The sequence below is a fragment of the Scophthalmus maximus genome, chromosome 1, assembly GCF_022379125.1.
Source record: "Scophthalmus maximus strain ysfricsl-2021 chromosome 1, ASM2237912v1, whole genome shotgun sequence".
Taxonomy (NCBI): Eukaryota; Metazoa; Chordata; class Actinopteri; order Pleuronectiformes; family Scophthalmidae; genus Scophthalmus; species Scophthalmus maximus.
The window spans coordinates 18846533-18866872 of NC_061515.1; the positions used below are offsets into that span (position 1 = coordinate 18846533).

At 40.7% G+C, this 20340-nt stretch overlaps 2 protein-coding genes across 3 annotated transcripts in view; one reads left to right on the top strand and one right to left on the bottom strand.

Moving 5' to 3' along the window:
• Positions 1–416: 416 nt before the first annotated feature.
• On the top strand, positions 417–10086 carry bcl7a (BAF chromatin remodeling complex subunit BCL7A). Its single transcript, XM_035633418.2, has 6 exons — positions 417–919; positions 3407–3488; positions 5303–5399; positions 5979–6128; positions 7286–7389; positions 7581–10086. Exons 1-6 carry the CDS (start codon positions 828–830, stop codon positions 7653–7655), a joined length of 600 nt encoding a protein of 199 aa, XP_035489311.1. The 5' UTR covers positions 417–827; the 3' UTR covers positions 7656–10086.
• Positions 10087–10951: 865 nt separating this feature from the next.
• The window catches only part of clip1b (CAP-GLY domain containing linker protein 1b), a 35157-nt gene continuing 25768 nt past the window's right edge, over positions 10952–20340 (bottom strand). For both annotated transcript variants that reach the window (XM_035632704.2, XM_035632697.2), the window contains 7 exons: positions 18003–18048; positions 17751–17794; positions 15171–15270; positions 14909–15074; positions 14758–14810; positions 14522–14634; positions 10952–13944 (listed from right to left, as the gene is read on the bottom strand). In XM_035632704.2, coding sequence (XP_035488597.1) covers positions 13710–13944; positions 14522–14634; positions 14758–14810; positions 14909–15074; positions 15171–15270; positions 17751–17794; positions 18003–18048 — 757 coding nt within the window. In that variant the 3' untranslated portion in view covers positions 10952–13709. The remainder of the gene's footprint in view (positions 13945–14521; positions 14635–14757; positions 14811–14908; positions 15075–15170; positions 15271–17750; positions 17795–18002; positions 18049–20340) is intronic.

Here is a 20340-nt window from a genome sequence, read left to right on the forward strand (position 1 = left end):
ACTGATAACTATGAGTTTGTGCAATTTGGTGTGGCTTGATTTCATTTAAGGTTACTGTTGGGCCTTGGCACTTCTGTTGTTGTTGTTGTTGTTTTTTGTTTCCAGAGGACACTTAAAAGTGATGCACACGTCTGGACACGCTTGTTGTTGAGGCAGATTTTGACTCACAGCGCTATTAAGGTTCTCTTTCCGTCAGTGGGAAAATGAGACAAAAAGTAAGTGTTTTTGATTCATAACCAGACTTGAAAAAAAGTGTCCCCTGGAAACACTTCCATTGTGTTGCAGTCTATTTGCATCGCTTTTTCTTAATGTGTTGCAGTCTTTGCAGCGCGTTTTCTAAATGCTGCGCATGTGTTGTCAAATTGATGAAGATGTTTTCTTAATTTGCTTGTGTTGTGTCTATTTGCATGTGTTTTCTTAAGTTGCAATGCTATGAGCTCTCAGGGCCACCGTACAAATTTCTTGTATGTGTACACATCCTTAACCAATAGAGCAGATTCTGACTTTTAGTCTAGTGAGTGGTGCTAACGTCGTTGTACGGTGTGTGGAAGTTTGCCCGGCTGGATGGTAATCCAGCTTCGTTACTGGGTAATTTGCCTCCGCTGAGGGTATCAGGCTCTTCTCGGGCTCTTTGTTCTCCCATACACCCAGCGGGAGACACATCTCTCCCTCTTCATAGTGCAGCTGCAGCCGTGCACCCCCTCTCCTCCTCCCTCCCTGTGCTCTATCAGTCCGCCCATGCGCAGTGGTTCCCCTGTGCGCTCTACTGTTTGCATTGTGTCTGAATTGCCGGCGAGCTTTAAAAAAATATTATAACCACCGCGGCAATGTCGGGCAGGTCGGTCCGAGCGGAGACCCGGAGCAGGGCGAAGGATGACATCAAGCGGGTTATGGCCGCTATTGAGAAAGTACGAAAATGGTAAGAGGACAGCGGGAAAGAAGCAGGCTCGGTTGTCTAACGCGAAAAGGGCTCCGCTTGTTGGGGGAGGAGAGGGAAGGAGCGAGACGGAACAGGGATGAAAGTGAAAGAAATTTAAGGACGATTTGTGCTCGGGATCGCGGCAGATGTACTTGCAGCTCAGGTGCACCGGGGCGCACTCGTACGGTGCAGCCGCCCGTCCGTCGTCTGGCGGCGGTGTCAGACATGTACCCGGTGTTTTTTTTTCGCTCTCGCCGATTTTAACGGCAAGGGTTGAACCCAGAAGCCATTTCGATGCAGTCACATGAAGCCATTGCTGCCCGCCGTAGAGCTGGTCGCGCGGGCGGCGGCGCCAAATTTAGCGCCGAAACGTCCGATAACTCTCGACCGGCGAACAATTCGACGACGGCGCACCGGAGCCGGAGCAGTTTAGTCCGTGTGGAGTTTTAAATTAAGCGCTTTGAGGCGCTCTTTTGGTCTGACACAGAGGAGGAGGCTCGGTGGGGGTTGGGAAAGGGAAGTAGGACTGCTGCTGCTGCTGTGGTGCATGGCTGAACACGCACAGTGACTCAGTCCCAACGTTTAACACAAGAACAAAGACATTTACATCCACATTTAACTGCTCTTATATACACACAGCTCATCAGACAGTGTGTTCTTCATGAAGTTACACACGAAACCCCGCCCGGCGGCATGATCCATGTGTTGTTGGGTTGTTGTTGTTTTTTAAACCAGGTGGTTTAATCAAACGTCCTCGCATCAAAGTCAGTAGAAGTTGGCGTTTGACTGAAAAAGTTTTATCAAGTTAAATAAATAATGAATCTTAGATATGCTTTTGGGTGAATGTTGACCACATGGAAATTATTATGTTGGGGTGATTAATTCGTTTTCTGACATATAATACGTGTGTCACAACAATTTGTTTTCCGTTGCTGTAAATGGAAATAACAACACAAATGTTTGCTTCCAGCTAAAGTAATACTTTACAGTGATTTCAAGATAGTCGACTAATCGGTTAGTCAACCTACGGGCAACTATTCAGCAGCCATTTTACTAATTATTTCACGACTAATCGGTTAGTCAACCTACGGGCAACTATTCAGCAGCCATTTTACTAATTATTTCACGATTAATCGGTTAGTCAACCTACGGGCAACTATTCAGCAGCCATTTTACTAATTATTTCACTTTAATTCATTTTAATCTAATTGTTTATTAATATATTTTTTAAGCTGAAATGACAGAATTCACAGACAAAAGCTCCACAACTGTCCAATTTTGTAATAGTACACTGAATTTTTTTATTGTAAATGTGTCAAACTCATGTGGATTCAACCTGATGAAACTTAAATATGCGTGGGGGTGATTTGTTTGTTCTGACCTTTACATTTCTTGATAATGATTTGTTTTCTGCGGCTGTAACATTTTTTGCCTCCAGTTAAAAAGTTTCGTCACAGTGACTTTGATCCATTAGTCGACACCGACAGTTATTCGGCTGCTTTACTAATTGATTAATAATCAATAAAAGTGCTTTTTAAAGCAAATGTATCAGCTTCACAAATGTTAATATTTGCAGTTTTATTAAACAGTACACTGATTATTTTATAGTATTTTTTATAATATCTTAGGTTTGTTTCTATTTTCTGGCATTTTATAGACCAACTAATCCTTTGATTAAACAAGAAAATAATTTGCAGATTAATAATTAGGGTAAATATTTCCAAAACCATAATTCCTATGTTGATTTTATGTTACCATGTGAGCAGTGTCCTATTATCAAGTGTTCTTACAGCTTTGGAACAGAAATTATCAGTCAAAATGATGATGTCAGTCCTTTTCTGACATGAATATTTGATTATCATTGTTTTCTATGGGCTTTCGGGTGTTGATTATTCAAAATAGAATATTTGAATATGTCAAATCCCAAGTGAAATTATGATCAACACTTTTTTGTCAGGGCTGCAGCTAATGACTATTTCATTTTCATTATTGATAACAAATAATTCTTTCACCTACCTGTGTTGGTGTTTAAAATGTCAAGGAACAGTAGCCATCAGAATTTTCTAAAGCTCAGTGTGATGCCTATTAAAGCCTCTTATTGTAGAGGCGATTCCGTGGTGGTAGTTATTTCAACAAAATATTTTCAATTCACAGCTCAAGTTATCAAGCAGTTTGACAATTTTATTCTTTCGGTTTTATTGCATTTTAAATTGAATATTGGGTTTTGTCAGACAAAACAAATATTTCGACATGATATTTGGCACTTGGAAGTTGATGACTGTTGTTTAAAAAAAAAATATTTGAGATGAACTGATAAAGAAAAGGAATGTTTCATAGACTGACTGTAGTGCTTAGTGGCAGGGAACTGCATCCAGGGTTGCATTAACAATATTTCAAAAGCTTCTTGACTTAAAAGTAACAGGTTGATTGTACTTGGATTCTTCGAGTCATCTTGTTTGCTTTTTTATTTTTTTTTATCTCATATAGGGAGAAGAAATGGGTGACCGTTGGAGACACGTCCCTTCGCATCTACAAGTGGGTTCCAGTGACGGAGCCCAAATCAGATGATGTGAGTCCAGCCTCTGTGACATAATAAATCAATACATCTCAAACCACCCATCACCACAATCGGCTGTTTTTGTTGTATGAGTCTGCTCACAATTAATGCGACTCCCATTCCCAGTAGCCTTCAATGCACCTACAGGTTTCCATTGACAATTATCTCCAGATGTTACATATTGACATACAGATAAACCAAGACAGCAAAGCCAAACCAAGTATAGCTGAAACAATTATTAAATAAAAATCATTGGCAGAGAATTCATCTTTAAAGGGCCTATATTATGCCCCCTTTTACACAAGTTACATTGGTTTTCAGGTGTGTGCACTACATGTCTTTGCCATTCCATGTCAAAACACCTCAAGGATCAAGCCACACAGCACCCTCCTCTTTCTGTATAAACAGCCCTGTTTATGGTCGATCCAGCGCTTTCCTGCTCTCATCTCGACCCCCTCCCTTCGTGTACTGCAAAGCCCCGCCTCGCCCCGCCTCGCTCCGCCTCACTCCTCCCCGGGTCTGCTGCGCAACTACGGCGTTGCGCTGCCATGACAACAGTGGCATGTGACAAGGCACAAACACGACGTAGAGATCCGGGGACGTAGAGACCCGGGAGGCACAGCGAACACGTTCTCCATAATTACACACAGAGCACATTAGGGCTGGGCGCGAGCTACCTACGCCGGCCCGCCGCGAACTACCCTGGGCGGCCGCGAGTTACCTACGCCGGCCGGCCGCGAGCTACCTACGCCTGCCGGCCGCGAGTCTAGCTACGCCGGCCGGGAAACTTTTATCGTGATACAGTTTTCAGCCATATCGCCCAGCCCTAGAGCACATACGATCTTGAATACGTACATTTGGCCGCTCCGGGGCTTCGCCTCGGACAGTTGGAAAGGCTCCGTCTGTCAAAAAGAGATGGGTTGCCAGTCCGGCGTTATGTTGGTCTGTACATCCAACAACAGAGCAAACATTATTATATCTTTTGGCCATGCCCGCGGTCGTCGTTCGCTTGCGGGGAGAAAATTATGGCGTAGACGCCCGGGCTGTGAATGGCTCGTTTACAGACCGTCTGCACGGCCAACCCAAACCACGAATCAACGACTCATTGTTTTCTTTTCATTCTCCGTGGGCTGGCAGACCCCCCAGATAACCAAATATATGTGGAGGCAGGCTGAAAAGGTGCCTGGAGCATAGTGCCTGGGCCCTTTAACTATTTTTATATCTGATCAATTGTTGAAGAATATTGTTCAGGCTGAAACACTGCTTCTACATTGAATACTGATGCAATTCCAGAAATGGAAAGTGCATTCAGAGTTCTTCCCCTGTTTTCTGAAATTTAATAGACCAACCGATTAATCAATTTTATTTACAATGACATTAATCATTGCTGGCCTAAAATCAAAGATAAACATAATGGTTATTACTTGTTGGTAAGAAAGTGGGAGTAAATTGTAAATTAAATTAAAAACGACACTCTATATACAGGTCAAACTATATATACAGACTGCATAAACTAACATTTGACAATATGTACATGTCATGTTGTACAATTGAGTAATTAATATTAATTGATGACTTATGTTTCTGTTTTCACTTTCCCCTTTGCTGCTATAACATGTCCAATTTCCCCATATTGGGACTAATAAAGGATTTTCTTATCTTCTGTTATCTGAACTGAAAGGGTTAGGTCAGAATGTTTTTACCACTTTCTCCAAGCTCCATCATTTTCAATTTTTGTTTGTCTTCATATCACATTAATGCATGTTAACGGAATTTTAATAGAGCAATGGTGCGTTTGAACAATCTGCCCTGTGTCTCGTTTGCAGAAGAACAAGAATAAAAAGAAGGGCAAAGATGAAAAATACGGCTCAGAGTTGACGACTCCAGAGAACAGCTCCTCTCCAGGCATGATGGACATGCATGGTGAGTACTGAAAACCTTAAAGGATCAGGCTGGTGATATATGATCTGTCTCTCTATACTTTTTTGTGATTGTATAGTTCTCTGTGATGCCTGTGGCTCTCCAACTACAGCCCATTGCTGGTTTTAGACATGCGGAATAATACCAGACTTCTTTTCTAAAACACCCAGCACACTCCATGTTCTATTCTCTTAGATTAATAGTATTTGAATTGGTTTTGCAAAATATGTTTAACCTCTTCTTTCTTTTGTCGTATGTTATTCTAACCCCAAATCTGATTCTTTCTTGTCTGACTTATTTACAGATGGAGAAACTTTATGTAGAATTAAAAATTATTTGCCAGCACATCTGTATAGACTGTAATTACTGCTCAGTTTGTGTTGGAGTCATTTGTACTCATGCATCTATGAAAAATATGCGCTAATGTCAAGTAATAGTTTTGTGCTCCATCGTTAGAATTACTTGACATTAGCGCATATTTTTCATAGATGCATGTGTTTTGTGTCTAAGATCAATCAAGACGACAATTTCAAAAGTGACACAATTGAAACTAAAATGACTGAATCTTTCTGTCTTTGCTAGACGACAACAGCAACCAGAGCTCGATCGCTGACTCATCCCCAGTGAAACAGGAAAATAGTTGTAGCACCAGCCCCGCCCCGGAGCCCGCCTCCTTGTCTCACCGTGAGGGCAGCGAGGCCAAGACGGAACAGAGCCCTGAAAGCAAGAGAGGTCAGACAGTGACACACAAACACACACACACACACACACACACACACACACACACACACACACACACACACACACACACACACACACACACAGTGTGTGTCTTAAGGTCTCTTCACCATCCTCCTCTCTAACCCAGTGGACAGCTAGCTGGTGGCAGTAATATTGCAATGGCTGATCAGATGGATGATGAGTCACAAATCTTACCTCTGTCATGTAACATCAAGAAAACGACATCAGACGATACAAATCTAATGCCTGCTTCCAATACATAACAGCTTTACCACACAAACGTGCACCTCTTCTCATCAACTGCCTGTCAGACTCGTCAACTGACACCAATACAACACACACAGACACACACACACACACACACACACAAATTTAAGCGAGGCTGATCATCTCTATCCTCAGCAGTGTCGGTTCACTTTGGATCTGCCGAAAATGAATGTGTGGTTTTCCTTGAGGACTTATATTCAGTCACACTTGTTCGTCCGCCCCGGAGAACACCTTTCTGTTATATTTGCATAATTAAGCGTTGGAGTTATTGTCAGAAATTCCATGCAAGTTGAGACAATGTTGTCGTTGCGACCTGATGGATGGATATCCAGCTGTACATACTGCACAGGGTCTTCTGTAATTGAGAGCTCCAACGTGACGTCCTGGCATTCCATTTTTGAGTTCTGTGGAACTTTATTAGACGTACAGCAGAATTTGTTGATTGACTGTGAAGCAGGGTGAGTGCGCCTTGCATTCATGTTGGTCAATTCAGTGATGCACCGTTCTGAACCGTTTCAACTTCGTCTCGCATTGTGGCTCTTTGCACAACAGTCCTGTCCCGTCTGAAAGGAGCCAGTAAGTGTTAAAGTGTTCACAAAGTCATCACAGATGAGCCAGCAAAGACTGAATTAGACTTTTTACTGTTTTCAGTTTGATCATTAATTGGTCTCAGTCGACAACAGTAGTGTGTCTCAACTGGGTTAATCCAGTTAGACTCATCAAACGTTGCAGTTACGCTGCACTACCACACAGTGTCATCAAAAGAGTGAAAAAACTACAGCAAACCACCCAGTGTTTAGTGTTTAGTACTCCACATGTATTTGCTGTGAACCAATGCGACGCGCTGTTGTTCTGACTTGTCGCTGTGTTACACTCTTCAGGTAAGACCGTCCCTTCATCAGAGACCTCAGAGAGAGCACAAAGTGCCAAGAGAGACAGCCTGTCCTCGGGGGAGAAGGACTCTTCAGACAGCAAAGCCACTCAGGTACAAATGTCTTTAAAACCAGACTCACAGCTAAGTGATCTGCTTGGAAGTCGGTGTCACTTACTGTGAAAGCATCAAATAAGCAGAGCACAGAATTATTCTGTATTTATGACTTTATGTCTGGACTTAATGTGTACCACATGCGTGTATTATTCCAATGTCTGAACATTATTTGTATGTTTTTGTTGCAGGACAATGAGGTGGAGTCCCCACCCAACAAGAAGAGTAAACAGGAGTCCTCATCTCAGGACTTTGAGGAGAGTTAAAGTATTTTCCCCGGTCACCTCACTCCCTCCCCCTGTACCTCCCCTGTACTTCCCTCCATTAACTCTATATCATTTAGTGCTAATGGACACTCCGGCTCTCCTCCCACTCCTCTTTCTCTTTAACATCTCCCCTTCTCTATCCAAACTCTTCAATACCAAAGGGAGAAAGGACATCCCTCTTCCTCCCCCTCTCCCTTCCACCCTGACGGCTGCCCTTCCCCCTCGTCCAATTTGCCACCTTCGCCCTAACACTCCTCTGCCACTGAGGGAGAATGGATATTACCTCTATTCACCGGTCCCCTCCATGCGTCCTTCCAGTTCTCCACACCTTTTCACTAATGCCAAGAGAAGCTCTGAACCCAGGCTGCAATCCCCCATGTGACCAGGGGCAGCGCTGTCAGCCCAGTCCACCCAGTGCCAGGCCAGACCACAAACCCTGACCTGCATCTGTGACTAAAAGAGTTAACACTGGGGATCTGAGATCAGGACAAGGTTGATCCCGCACTCTGCTCTGAGACCGCTTTTTACACGTTTCACTGCTAAATGGTTTAGCTCAGGATAACCCAAAAAGCTAACCAGGTCTCAGATCAGTGGCTGGGGGGCGACCACGTCACATCAGTCCTCCTGATTCGCCTCCTGTTAGACTATTGTTCTATATTTGTTTAGGAAATGTTTAGGGGTTTTTTCTCAGGAGGGTCAATGCACTGTTATGGTATGTCACAATCGATCACAGATACATTTGCTGCTGTCGTGGAAGTCTTTTTTCTCTATCCATGAAAAGTTCTCCATTCATGTGTTTCAAAAAAGAAAAAGAGTTAATTTGTGGTTTGTAGAGTAGGAAGACGACAGTACTGGTCAAGATACAAACTCTTGGATAAGTAGTGAAGAAATGCATAGATAGCGTAGGTCCTGAAGGTGTGCCTTGAGTCGGTACTGTTAAATGTTTTAGGTCAAACAGGTTTTGAATTACAATATTGGTGCCATGTTTTTTTTATCATCCCTAATCAATTTAATCCAATATTTATATTCAACTACAAAGTTTTGATTTAATTTAAAGGAAAAGTTCAGCATTCTGGGAAATGGTTGTTCTCTTCCCGAGAGGAAAACAACACTGATGCTAAAGCTGTGGCCGGAGCCGGCTATCTTAGCTTAGCATAAATACTGGAAACAGGCGTACATAGCTAGCTTGACTCAAACAGATTAAGCAATCAGTCCATCAACACCTCCAATTCTAGAGTCAACACTCAAATAAACAGATGAAGCGAAAAGAAATTAAGTTTTCTTCCAAGAAATAGATTTTGTACGTTGTGACTTCCTGTGGAAAAATATTGTCTTAATTTGGTACCTTTGGACAAGCTAGCTATTTCCCCTTTTCCAGTCTTTATGCTAACTCAAGTTTACAGACTCCAGCGGTGAGTTTTATTTCTGTCATATTCCCTAAAATGTCAAAACAGGTCCTTTACAACAGCTGGAACCTGGAGCTTGAACACTACCCAGGAGGTAATTTAGTTTTGTCTTTGGGACATTTGAACAAAACCTGGTCCCTGGTCTGCGTTTACTTCAGGTGACACGGTTGCCGTCGTCATTGTTTTTTCCTCCTCAAAGGTAGAAACGGACCAGTGTCTGATGCTGGTTTTCACGTCCACTCCACCATCCCGATTTGCATTTTACTCACGTCACATTCTCTGTACATGTTCTGTGTCACTGCTTATCTACGACCCACAAATGTTCCTGTAGCTCACGACACAAAGGCTCCAGTTTTTTGGCTCAAACGTTGGTTCCTCTCCTCCCTCAAGGTGCTGTCTGTCGGCTGAATCCACACGTGCGGCATCGAGCGCTTGGTTTTGTGCAGACTTGAACTTTATAGTATGGATTCAGACCCACGACCTCTCATGTACAACCTCACACGTGTAAGATGCACTTGGATTAATCAATATTTACCCGTGAATATGGATTCAAGTCAACATAACAGCGGTTATAGGAGTAGGGTCGTGACACAGAAGGACCATGTCAAATTTCATTCACATGGATGGAGAGAAAAGAAAACAGGACAATTGCTCGGCTTAGAGGATGGATTAGCATATACCTCATTCCCAGTCCAGCAGCGCTGGAACTTAAAATGCTATTGTATTGACATTAACAGTTATAAACAGCATTATGTTCACTCAGTTTAAAAAAAAACAACCTCTCACTTATGTTGTAGCTCTCACCTAACCGAGCCGATTGCTTATAGTTTGCTCATAACTGCGTAAGGAAAAAAAAGAAGCTGTGAGATATAAAATCTTGTATGTCATTTCCTATGGGACCATTTTGTTTCACTTTAGATCTTGTACAGATTTATGGTTTGGTTTGACTTATTTATTCCATCAGTAGTGCTTGGTTTTTATCATGTCCAATGGTTTTGTTTTCTTAATAAAATTCACAAAACTTATTGGTGTTTTCTTGACTATTAGAAAATCATACAGTGGCGTCATCCTTTTCATTTGTTGTTGATTTAATGGTTATTGGATGAAAGCCATCATCCTCCCTAAAAAGTCCTACGTGAAAACATGTTCGAGGGAGGAAAGTGAAGCATTACACATCAGAAAGGTTGGAGAAAGTGTCGATAATCTGATATTTATTACTCCCTTATGTTTAAAAAAAACCCAACTGATTATGAGTTGATGTTTGGTACTTTTCTCGTTCATTTCTCTTAGCAAAGTTAGAGACAAAAATCTGATAAAAATGCTGTGATTAGCCAGTAAAAAAAGCCTTCACAAGGACCAATGGCTAGTACAAGACACCGGAGTGGAGCTGCCTGTCTGGTGGTCTTGCCGTGGAATCAACCTTGTCTGTTTCAAATAAAATAAAAAACATTTTGAAAGTGTTTTTCAGACAGTGTTAAGGCTTTACCTACAATGTGTACCACACTTTCACAACAGTGAGAGGTGCATGACATGGAAAATCAGTTGCTCAGCACCGTCAGTTAAATTTTCCCTTAACTGCTGAATCAAAATTAGACTGAAGCGCCGTCTTGGTGTCTCAGGTTCTATGATTTCAATGTCATCTTTATCAAAGACATTAGTGCTGGTCTTAGTTTGCTCGGCTCATTGAGAACAAGCCGGGCTCTCGTCAGCCGCTGTTATATAAACATAACATGCTCTCTGGAGCTCATGAAAAATAGACAGGCTCTTTGTGCCGCCTGAGCCTCTCAGGAGTAAATGGGTCCGGGAATGAAACTGCAATGAGCAGCATGTCGTCCTGTTTGAGGGAGTGGAACTGTTCCTGCTGGAGTAAACAAACACCAACACAGAAGCTTTTAGTTCTTAGTATTTCTATTGGACTGCTCCAGAGTATACAGTACATAGAAAACAGTGACATTTTACACCACGTCAACAACTGTAAAAGGCTTTTGGAAACCATTTATAGATGGTACCTGAAATTGTTACATGTATAAAACATTAAACTACTCATTAGACGTATCATTTATAAAGTACACAATATTTTTAAAGTCTATACAAGCAGGCTTTGTTGTTCCCCTGGAGATGAAACCTCCTTATACAGCGTCAGTCTTTTCAACAGGGCAGAAAAATTAAATGTAGTACACATAAAAGCTTTCTTTTTGTTTCATGGCACTGTGTACACATTTATCAGAAGGGTGCTTCTGAGGAGTATTTACAAGGACAGGTGTCAATGGTAAGTCATGTATTATACACTGTTACCCTGGAAGATTCAATATGATCCAAAATTGTGCTTAGGAACAAGATACGTCAAAATACACGTTTCCATATGGGGTTCATATAAAGGAATAGCTCAAAACGGTGGGAAATATGACTATTTGCTTTCCGCCGCATGGGAAAATTGTCTGTTTGTTAAAAAGAGTGTGTCCTCTGATTTAAATTTAGAACATTGTTGGACCGAAGATGGTCAGTCAAGAATAAGTATGATCAAAATTGTTGCAGCAGAACCAGATATATCCACACATTCTTCTTTCTTGTCAGAACCTGGTGCCAACATTGCCAACAACGCAACTTGACAGACAGTTAGGTTATGGTAACAGCAGCTCCGAGCCCCCATGTGTAACAACAATTGCAAGGCTAGCTGTTTCCCCTGTTCCCAGACTTTGTGCTAAGCTAAGATGAGCTAACCTGCATTAGCTTCCAATTTACCACACAGATATGAAAGCGGTATTGATCGTTTCATGCAACTTGTAAAATCCTCCCATGTAAAAGCAAATAAGCGTATTTCCTAAAATGTCAAACTTTAGCTTTAAAGAGGTCAGTACTAACTTTTAGATAAGATAACTTTTAAATAGCGTTAGTCAGAACATTAAACATTAAAGCGTTGTATGTCTCTGCTGAATCTTTAAAGTGGACAGTGCAAATCTGTGAGTCGAGTCTTCTATAGTTTCATCTGGGTGAGTTCCTGTAACACAAGGCAGATGCCCACTTGTACTACAGTAGTCCGAGTACAGACTATACACCTTCAATCAGTGCTAGCTTATTTCCCTGAAGGAATATCAGTGGTTAGTGAAAGAACAGACAATAAATAACAAATGCATCAACTTCATTAATAACTACAACAAATCCGCAGTAACTTTACGTGTCATTACTAAAGGATATTAACGCATACGCTGAGCTATGGAAAGCTAAATACATAACGATGTTATAATGGAAAGTTCACTCGTGACCTCAGAAACAGTATCTGACAAAATAATCTCACCATGAGGTCCATTTAGTAGCTCTTCTGGAGCTTTCAATCCAGTTTCCCAGATGTCATGGAATAGTAAACAAGAGACGATTTTGAATCCGTACAATTCCAGGAAAAATGTGCAAACTTCATCCGCTGAGGAAGATTGTGTGATATGACTGAAAGCTACAGGACTCCAGTAAAAGGAACCTTGTGGAAATTATTTTGTCAAACAAAGAATTGTTGTAGAGCCACACGATCCAAGTGAAGTAAGCAAGTAAACGGATAATTGACCTTCATATGTAAAATCTACCTAACGTCCACGTACTAACTTTTTCTCAAACCTTCATTTGCCTCTTCTGTCGTCTTCATCGACAAATGTAAACTAGTTACCATGGAGATTACGATTTCTAAGGTCTAACATTTAGGTCGTAGAGGGAGTATTAGGGCCACTAAAAAAGTCTGAATATTTACAGAATTAAGTCATAATGTTTTGAGAATACAATTGTAAAATTTAAGGAATACTGCTGTTATGAAAATAATATCTTGACAGTAACATTGAAAAAATCATAGAAACGATGGAATATTTTGACAATTGTGCTGTAATAGAATATATATAATATTCTGTAACAGAATATATTGCTAATTAGGTTGCAATATTTTCAGAATAAAGTAAACATAAAGCGGTAAAATAGTCATATTGTTTAGATAATAACATAGGTTTATAAAACTATCATAGTAAAATCTATTGTCTTTAATATGTTCCAACTTTTTGGTTGAGATATAATTTTTGGTATTTTGGTCAGATTATTTACTTTTTCTAATAAATTGATGACTCAAAATGTTAAATTGATTTTTTTGTTTTGAAAGTGGCCCAAATACTCCCAAAACACATTAGTGATACATTTAACGTGGCAGTTTATCTCTCTGGTGGGTTTACAGAGGACAGGAATGTAAAGTTTGAGAGGAGCTTAATTTTTTCCCTTCAGTTTTATCTGTGCTTTTCTCTTTTTTCAAATAAAGCCCCAAACACATTGAATGTGAAACATCACTTATGCTAGAATCCGAAACAACACGTGAAAAACAACAAGTGCAGAAGACCGACTCCTTTTGTTATAAATATCAATATTGCACCGAAGCAGCATATTTGGATGAGCATTTTGCATTACAGAGCTGTTTCTCCCCAGAGAAGAGAGCCGCGGATCAGAACAGTGGTTACCAGTGATACGCATAAATATAGTATAAAAATACGTTAAGGAAAAATCTGCAGGCATGTCGGGCTGGACGGTGGGAAACATGGCAGGAGAGCAAAAGGTGAGAAGTGCATAAGGGTGAGACGAGAGAGGAAAGGAATCAGAATACAGGGAGAGAGAGTTTTTGGAGCCTCTAGAAGGTCTGGTCGTCGTTGCAGGACTCCGTGGCGTGTCCGAACGCCTCACAGATGTCGCAGTAGGGCCTCTGGTTGGCCGGGTTGCCGTGATAGGTGGTGTGAGGTACGGAGTCGGGGCTCTGGGCCTGAGTGGGACAGTCCTCGGTGTCGTGGAGGTCAAAGCAGTCGCAGATGTCGCAGAAGAGACGGGGGGTCACCTTCTTGTCCCGCTTTGACACACCTTCATCGAAACTGAAGCGATGAAGAGGAGACATATTTTAGATTTTACAAAACAAATCTAAGTTTTGATCTGTGGGAAGAGCTACTTTAGGTGTTTTGGGGTCTGTACTGGACGCCTGTGGCAATGGCCACTGCCACCAACCTAAAAAAACCCAACTGTATCCGATTTCCTAGACTCATTGTGACTTTTTGGTTGTAAAATATAAATCTTAACCTCTCAACGGACACCAGGGCTATGACATTTACAGAACAGAAACACTATTTTTACCAATTCTGCACATTAAGTTCAGTTTATTGAACACACACACACACACACACAGACACACACACACACACACACACACACACACACACACACAGGATAAAAACTACATGTTAACAGAAACCATGTATAAAAGTATTTGCATATAGAGCAGGGAAGTGAACTGTCTACTTGTGATCAGACGAATGTTAATGCCAGGTCCGAAATGGGGGAGAAAATAGGTTTAGAGTTCGGCTGCACCTTTTCTTTTTTATCATCGTCTAACTGTAGTAGTTACTGCCTTTATTCAATGCTTTGTCTGTATATCTTTACATTTGTCTTCCTTACCCATCGGTCCCGTCGTTGCCATTGAACTCAGTCAGAGCGAGCTTCTTAAGTTTGATCTTCAGCTCCTCATTCTTCCGCTGCAGGTCCACAATCACACTGTTCAGGAAGATGATCTGATGGAAACAATTAAAGTACACAGGTCACCTTCAAGTGGTACAGAGGAGAACTGAGAAACGGAACTTGAACAGATTTTATAGCAGCATGAGATATGTTGGGAGGCCTCCTGACAGTCTCACCTGTCCCTCAGCGAATTCCTTCTCTTCCTTCAGCTGCTCCAGAACTGCATCGCCTGCAAGAACACAATGAATGTGAATGTGAAAAAGCGTCTAAAAGAAGAAATTTCTCCTTGACAGAGTAGTGTGAATGATCCAATTGTCGTCTCCTCACCCGGCGGCGGAGCTTCCCTGTCCTCTCCCTCCGAGGCCTGCCTTCCCATGAGCCTTTGCTCTAGACTGCTAACACGAATCTGCAGCTGACCTTTGTCTCTCTCCAACGTCTCCATGGCCGACAGCAGGGACTTGGCCATGGCGTTTTCTCCTCGCAGAACTGCGATCTGTATCGATAAAGCAAACAGATAAATCCTTCATGCAGCTCAGGGAACACTTTCCAAGAAATGAGAAGACAGGCTGAAAAAGTCATTTGTGAGGACCTCGTTCCTTAGAGTTTCCAGTTCCTGATCTTTGTCCGAGATTAAGGCTGCAGTGGACTTCTGGAATTTCACCTCCCCCTCCTGATTAGAGATGTTTTCTCTGTGGAAAAGTTGGCGATTTAGAGAAAATACTGAATGTTGACTACTCTGAAACTGCAGAAAACTCAAACGCAAGGAAATCTTTGTTAAAAAAGAGCTGTGAAGAAATGAAATTATCAGACGAGTTCTGCCAAAACGCAGGAGAGAAAGTCTCGGCCATTTTAACTGTGACCCCCTGTTCAATCCGCTCTTACCACTGCAGTGGCACCATGACAGACGAATGGCATGCAAATGTCATACAAACAGACAAGTCCCTGTTACATAATGTTATGCTGATATCATGAGATATCCAAATGAGATTCGTAAAAGAGATATAAAGTCAGCAACAACACAGAGTTGGATAAAATCATTAGAACAAAAATATTGATAACATGGAGAAAAATATTATAAGTTGCTTTGAGAATACAAAAATAAATATTATATGGATGTTAGAAATTAAATAATATGTATGTCAGGCTCAAAGTAGAATCACTACAACCTACCACCGTGGACATTATAGGAATATTACAGAAGTATTACAGCTGCTCCTGCCTGGATTTTGTTTTAATTTTAAGCTAATCACAACTAAATCCTGTTTTTTATTTTGAATACTTCTGAATAATATGATAATAACATAAGCAGTCTGCATGCAACATCTCAGGCATATAGAATACCTGTTTTCACATTTGGGATTGTTACATTTACATACAGTGAAGTGGAACTGATTCATAGGATGAATGAAATGGGTCATCACAGTTTTACTTTGCTGAAAAAGCCTATGTACTTCCTCAGATTTTAACATTTATATTAAACTTTTTTATCTTGTTTCTTTTCCAGAGAAAACAAAAACAAAAAAACACTTAAAATATATGTATAAAAACAAGTGGCAACAAACTCAGGATTTCATACAAATTCACATCCCAGAATCCTCTTTGCTGTGTCTTAGTTGGTCAATTCAGCTCCCTCCAGAATCAGTTACAGCACAACAGTGACACCCAGCTGACGCCTCGACCACTCCTTCATTACAGCCTGCGAAACGTAAATGAAACTGGATGTGCAGCTCGTCGTTTCACTGCATCACGTCTCCTTTTTTTAATGTTCACCTGAAAACACACAATATCCCTCCACATCCATTCTTTCTCCTTTCATTTCACAACACCTTAATTTTCCTCCGCCCAAAACCACAGAGCTGTCGGCTTCTCTTCACATGCCTGTCGCTTCCATCTTACAACAATTATGTCCTTGTTCCATTACTGTCATCTGCTCTCAGCCGTCCATCAACCTTCACTCTATTTCACGCTCACTCTCACGTGTTCAGCTGCTGCTCTGTGGAAGTGGTGAGATGTTTTATTAAAACTGAGTCCACAAAGTGATATTAGGAGCTTCTTTTTCTCCAGACTTAAAAAGAGCTCAAAATAAGGCCACAATGAAAATATGCAGAAACTAAAACCACATGTTATACCTCATTGTATACCTCAAAATACCTGATGTGATAAACCCTGATATCGTTCCGACGAAGAAAACCCCATAATCTAAGCTTGTAAAACATGGAAATTGATAAATGGTTCCATTTTTAATCCAGCTACCAGTTGGGACAATACCTGGATTTGTGAAGCTCTAACACTAACAACTTGCTCTTATCTCCCCTCCTGATTTTCTATTAACAAAAAACAATGTTGAAAACACGGAGGTAACCTCAGCAGCTTCTCATTTACAGCCAGCAGCTAATTAATGTTAATACCATAACAGCTCCACCGAAATGTTAGTCTGTTGGTTTATCTGGATTCTGTCAAAGATTGTTTGTGAGGAAAGAGACACATCACTCTGAAATATACTGTATCTCTATGACCACTAGTGAACTGTGTTTTTGTAGTTCAACAGAGTGAAGAAACGATCAGCTGATCGCAGCACGTTACATTTGTGGTCTATAATGGTCTTTTTCTTTTTACGTTTTGATTAAAATCTGAACAAAAAAATACCAAAAAACCCCACCACCACCACCAACAACAACAACAAAAAAACAGAAATAGTGCCTTTAAAAATATATATATTTTGGGAAATATGCTTAGCCACTTTCTTCATAAGAGTCAAATTAAAAGATTGTCACCACTCTCATATCTGTTCATTGGCAGTGAAACTACAGCCAGCAGGAAGTTAGCATAGCTTGGCAGAAACACTGTTAACAAAGGGAATCAGCGAACCTGGCTCTCGATGACTAGTAAAACAAAAAAAAGAAATAATAACACCAATAACAATCAGCTGTAGGTCTAAATGGAGGATGTCTTTATACGAGTTATAAATGCTTTATCAAAGAAGTAATAAAAACACACACACACACACACACACACATTTATATGTTTAATAAATGGGACAATGACCCTCAGTTAGTAGGGATTTCAATTTCTAGAAAACGACTGCGTGAAAGTCCGAGTTCATCAGTGCACATTAGAAAGTGAAATAAAAGTAAGACACACGTAAAGATCATATGATCTAGTTTCTTACCTGGTCTTCATGTCTGGTTGTTGATTGTTGCGATCGTCGTTGTGCTGAGAGGCAGAAACACACAAATATAGAGGCATTAAAATAGAAGCTTAGCCCGTCTGAGCTTTAAGAGTCCAGTCACAGCAGGAAGTTCAGGCTCACAATGCCAAAACCTATTAATCAAATCACTGTGGCTGGTTTAACAAACCCTCATCTACTATAACAGGATGAAGGAAATAGTTCACATAATGAGAAAATAGAAAGGGGCATTACCTCGTCAAGATGCTGAGACTTGTGGGAGGCCAGCTTCAGCTCCTCACTGAGAGGGGAGAGAGAGAAAGTAGCATCTCTTAGTGCTGCACAATTCTGTAATATCTGTGTCACAATCACGGCTACAGTGTATGCTTAAATCTTAAGTCTGGTGCAAGATGTTTGCTGGGCTCACATCTGTTTAACATGCACACAAAAAAAACTTGATTTTGTACAGTTACTGTAGTATGATCCAAATATATTCTGCATTAAGTACGTCAGTGGAAAGTTGCAAATCTGAAATTAAATTTCTATTTCACATTTGATTATGAGCAGTAAAGTGCTGTTGCATGTTAGACAATCTCTCATTATTCTCAAATGTGTGACTCAGTGTCAGTGAGTCACACATACAATGCCTCTCTTTTTCTAAATGTTCCAAAGCCTTTCACTTTTCTCTAAGAGCTGCAACAATCAATTAGCCAGTCATCAGAAAAATAATATTTTGATATTTATACGTATTTTGGGGTCTTTCTTGTCATACACTGTTGGATTATTTCCTCGAGTCAACCAATCTAGAGCAACAAAGAGAGACACGGACAAGTCGCATTTTGTTAAAAACTTTGCAAAGGGGAAGCACTGCCACTCGATCATCACCGAGCCGTCTTCCAAAGAGCACTTCCCCCTGCATGACTCTTTATTGAGCAGACGAACAGTCCCCGCCTTTCGGGGTTGCATAACATTTTTACTACTCGCACAATCAAAGAAAAAGGAGTGCAGGCCGTGGTGTGCCGTTCCGCCTCATGTGCTGTTTCTTCCCTGACCTTGAGTAGCACACGATATCATATTACAGGCTTCATTCAGTTTGCCTTGAAGTAGCACACAATATCATATTACAGGCTTCATTCAGTTTGCCTTGAGTACAACTAATCAATAAAGCGATTTATCCTAACATACACTAAATAGGTACATTTTATTTATAGTAACATAACTTGTGAAAAAAACTGAGAAAACCAAAGAATTAACATATTTTTATGATTGTTATTTTATTATGTATCTATATATGAATATTTCTAACATCACGATATTTTGTGGCTTACAAAAATACCAAAAACCAACACGTTAAGCTGAAAGAGGCTAAAAAGCTCTGTATATCTGAGGGCAGCTGCCGAATCAGGTGATAACTCTCTGTGGGTGCATCACTACAATCAAAGCTCACACACAGTTGTTCTATGTTTGTTGATATAAAAAAATGTGATTATAGCAGCTATAACGCAAACAAGTGTATCAAAATGTGCAGGTTTAACATTTTCTGATTTATCCATGACAATTTTTTTATATTCTTAACCCTGAGCCACAGTCAAAGGCAAAGTCAGTTTGGACTAAAAGCATCTTGAGTAGATTCAACCATTAAAAGCAAATCTACTGCAGGAACCACACTCATATTCATAATTATAAAATCTACAGACTCTAGATTCTTCTCATCTCTCAAAAAGCCATCTGTTGGTGTATCTCTGCAGCTTATGTTGACGACTACACGCTGTAAAAGTCAAACGGCATATTTTAAAGCAGATTACTCCCATCTGTTTTGTCAAAAGTTAGACAATTTTGTCTGGGACTTTATGAATCTGGATATTTTTGGATGATGGAATGATTTGCTGGAGAAATTGAGTTTAGCTCCATGTGGGTCATTTTCGGGATTTGTGTCCAATGAGGAACTCTGAAGCTCAGCGTGACAAATAGCCCACTCTGACTCTGATCCCCATCTGGGTGAAATATTCAGCTGCCTGAAGTATAATTACATTCACCATGCCACTTAAACATCCTGCACTCTAACACAAGCAGGAGAAGGTTGTTAGAGGAGGATATATATATAATTAATTATTTTTTTCATATTCTGTATCATGAAAATTCTACAGACTCCATTGATCTATATGTCCATCAGTTGTATTGTTTGTTCACTGAAACATACAGACACGGACAAGTACTTCTAACAGGTGAAACAGATTCAAACAGAGAAGGAACCAGGTAGGATTCAGCTTTTCCAGTTTAAGATGCCATTTAATGAAATGGCAAAACAACGACAGCTGGACACTGTCTTTTCAATTTAACAAACGGGAGTAAACAGTGCATTTGTTGGGGAACTATTTTCAATGGCGGATTAATCCACATCTAGAGAGTTTTTTCTATGAGCCGACAATAGGTGTAGCCGTGTGTGTGTGTGTGTGTGTGTGTGTGTGTGTGTGTGTGTGTGTGTGTGTGAGAGACTGACACTGCTGCAATGTTTACAGCCGTTCTCTCAGATGCCACAAAAGACACATTGATTACACACAAACAAACACAATTAGCTTTACGCACGCACACA

Excerpts from the sequence above, each read along its gene's own strand:
- bcl7a (XM_035633418.2), top strand. The coding sequence starts at position 828 with ATGTCGGGCAGGTCGGTCCGAGCGGAGACCCGGAGCAGGGCGAAGGAT. Across the intron at positions 3,489-5,302 it reads CGGAGCCCAAATCAGATGAT|AAGAACAAGAATAAAAAGAA; the intron begins GTGAGTCCAGCC and ends TCTCGTTTGCAG. Across the intron at positions 7,390-7,580 it reads CAGACAGCAAAGCCACTCAG|GACAATGAGGTGGAGTCCCC; the intron begins GTACAAATGTCT and ends TTTTTGTTGCAG.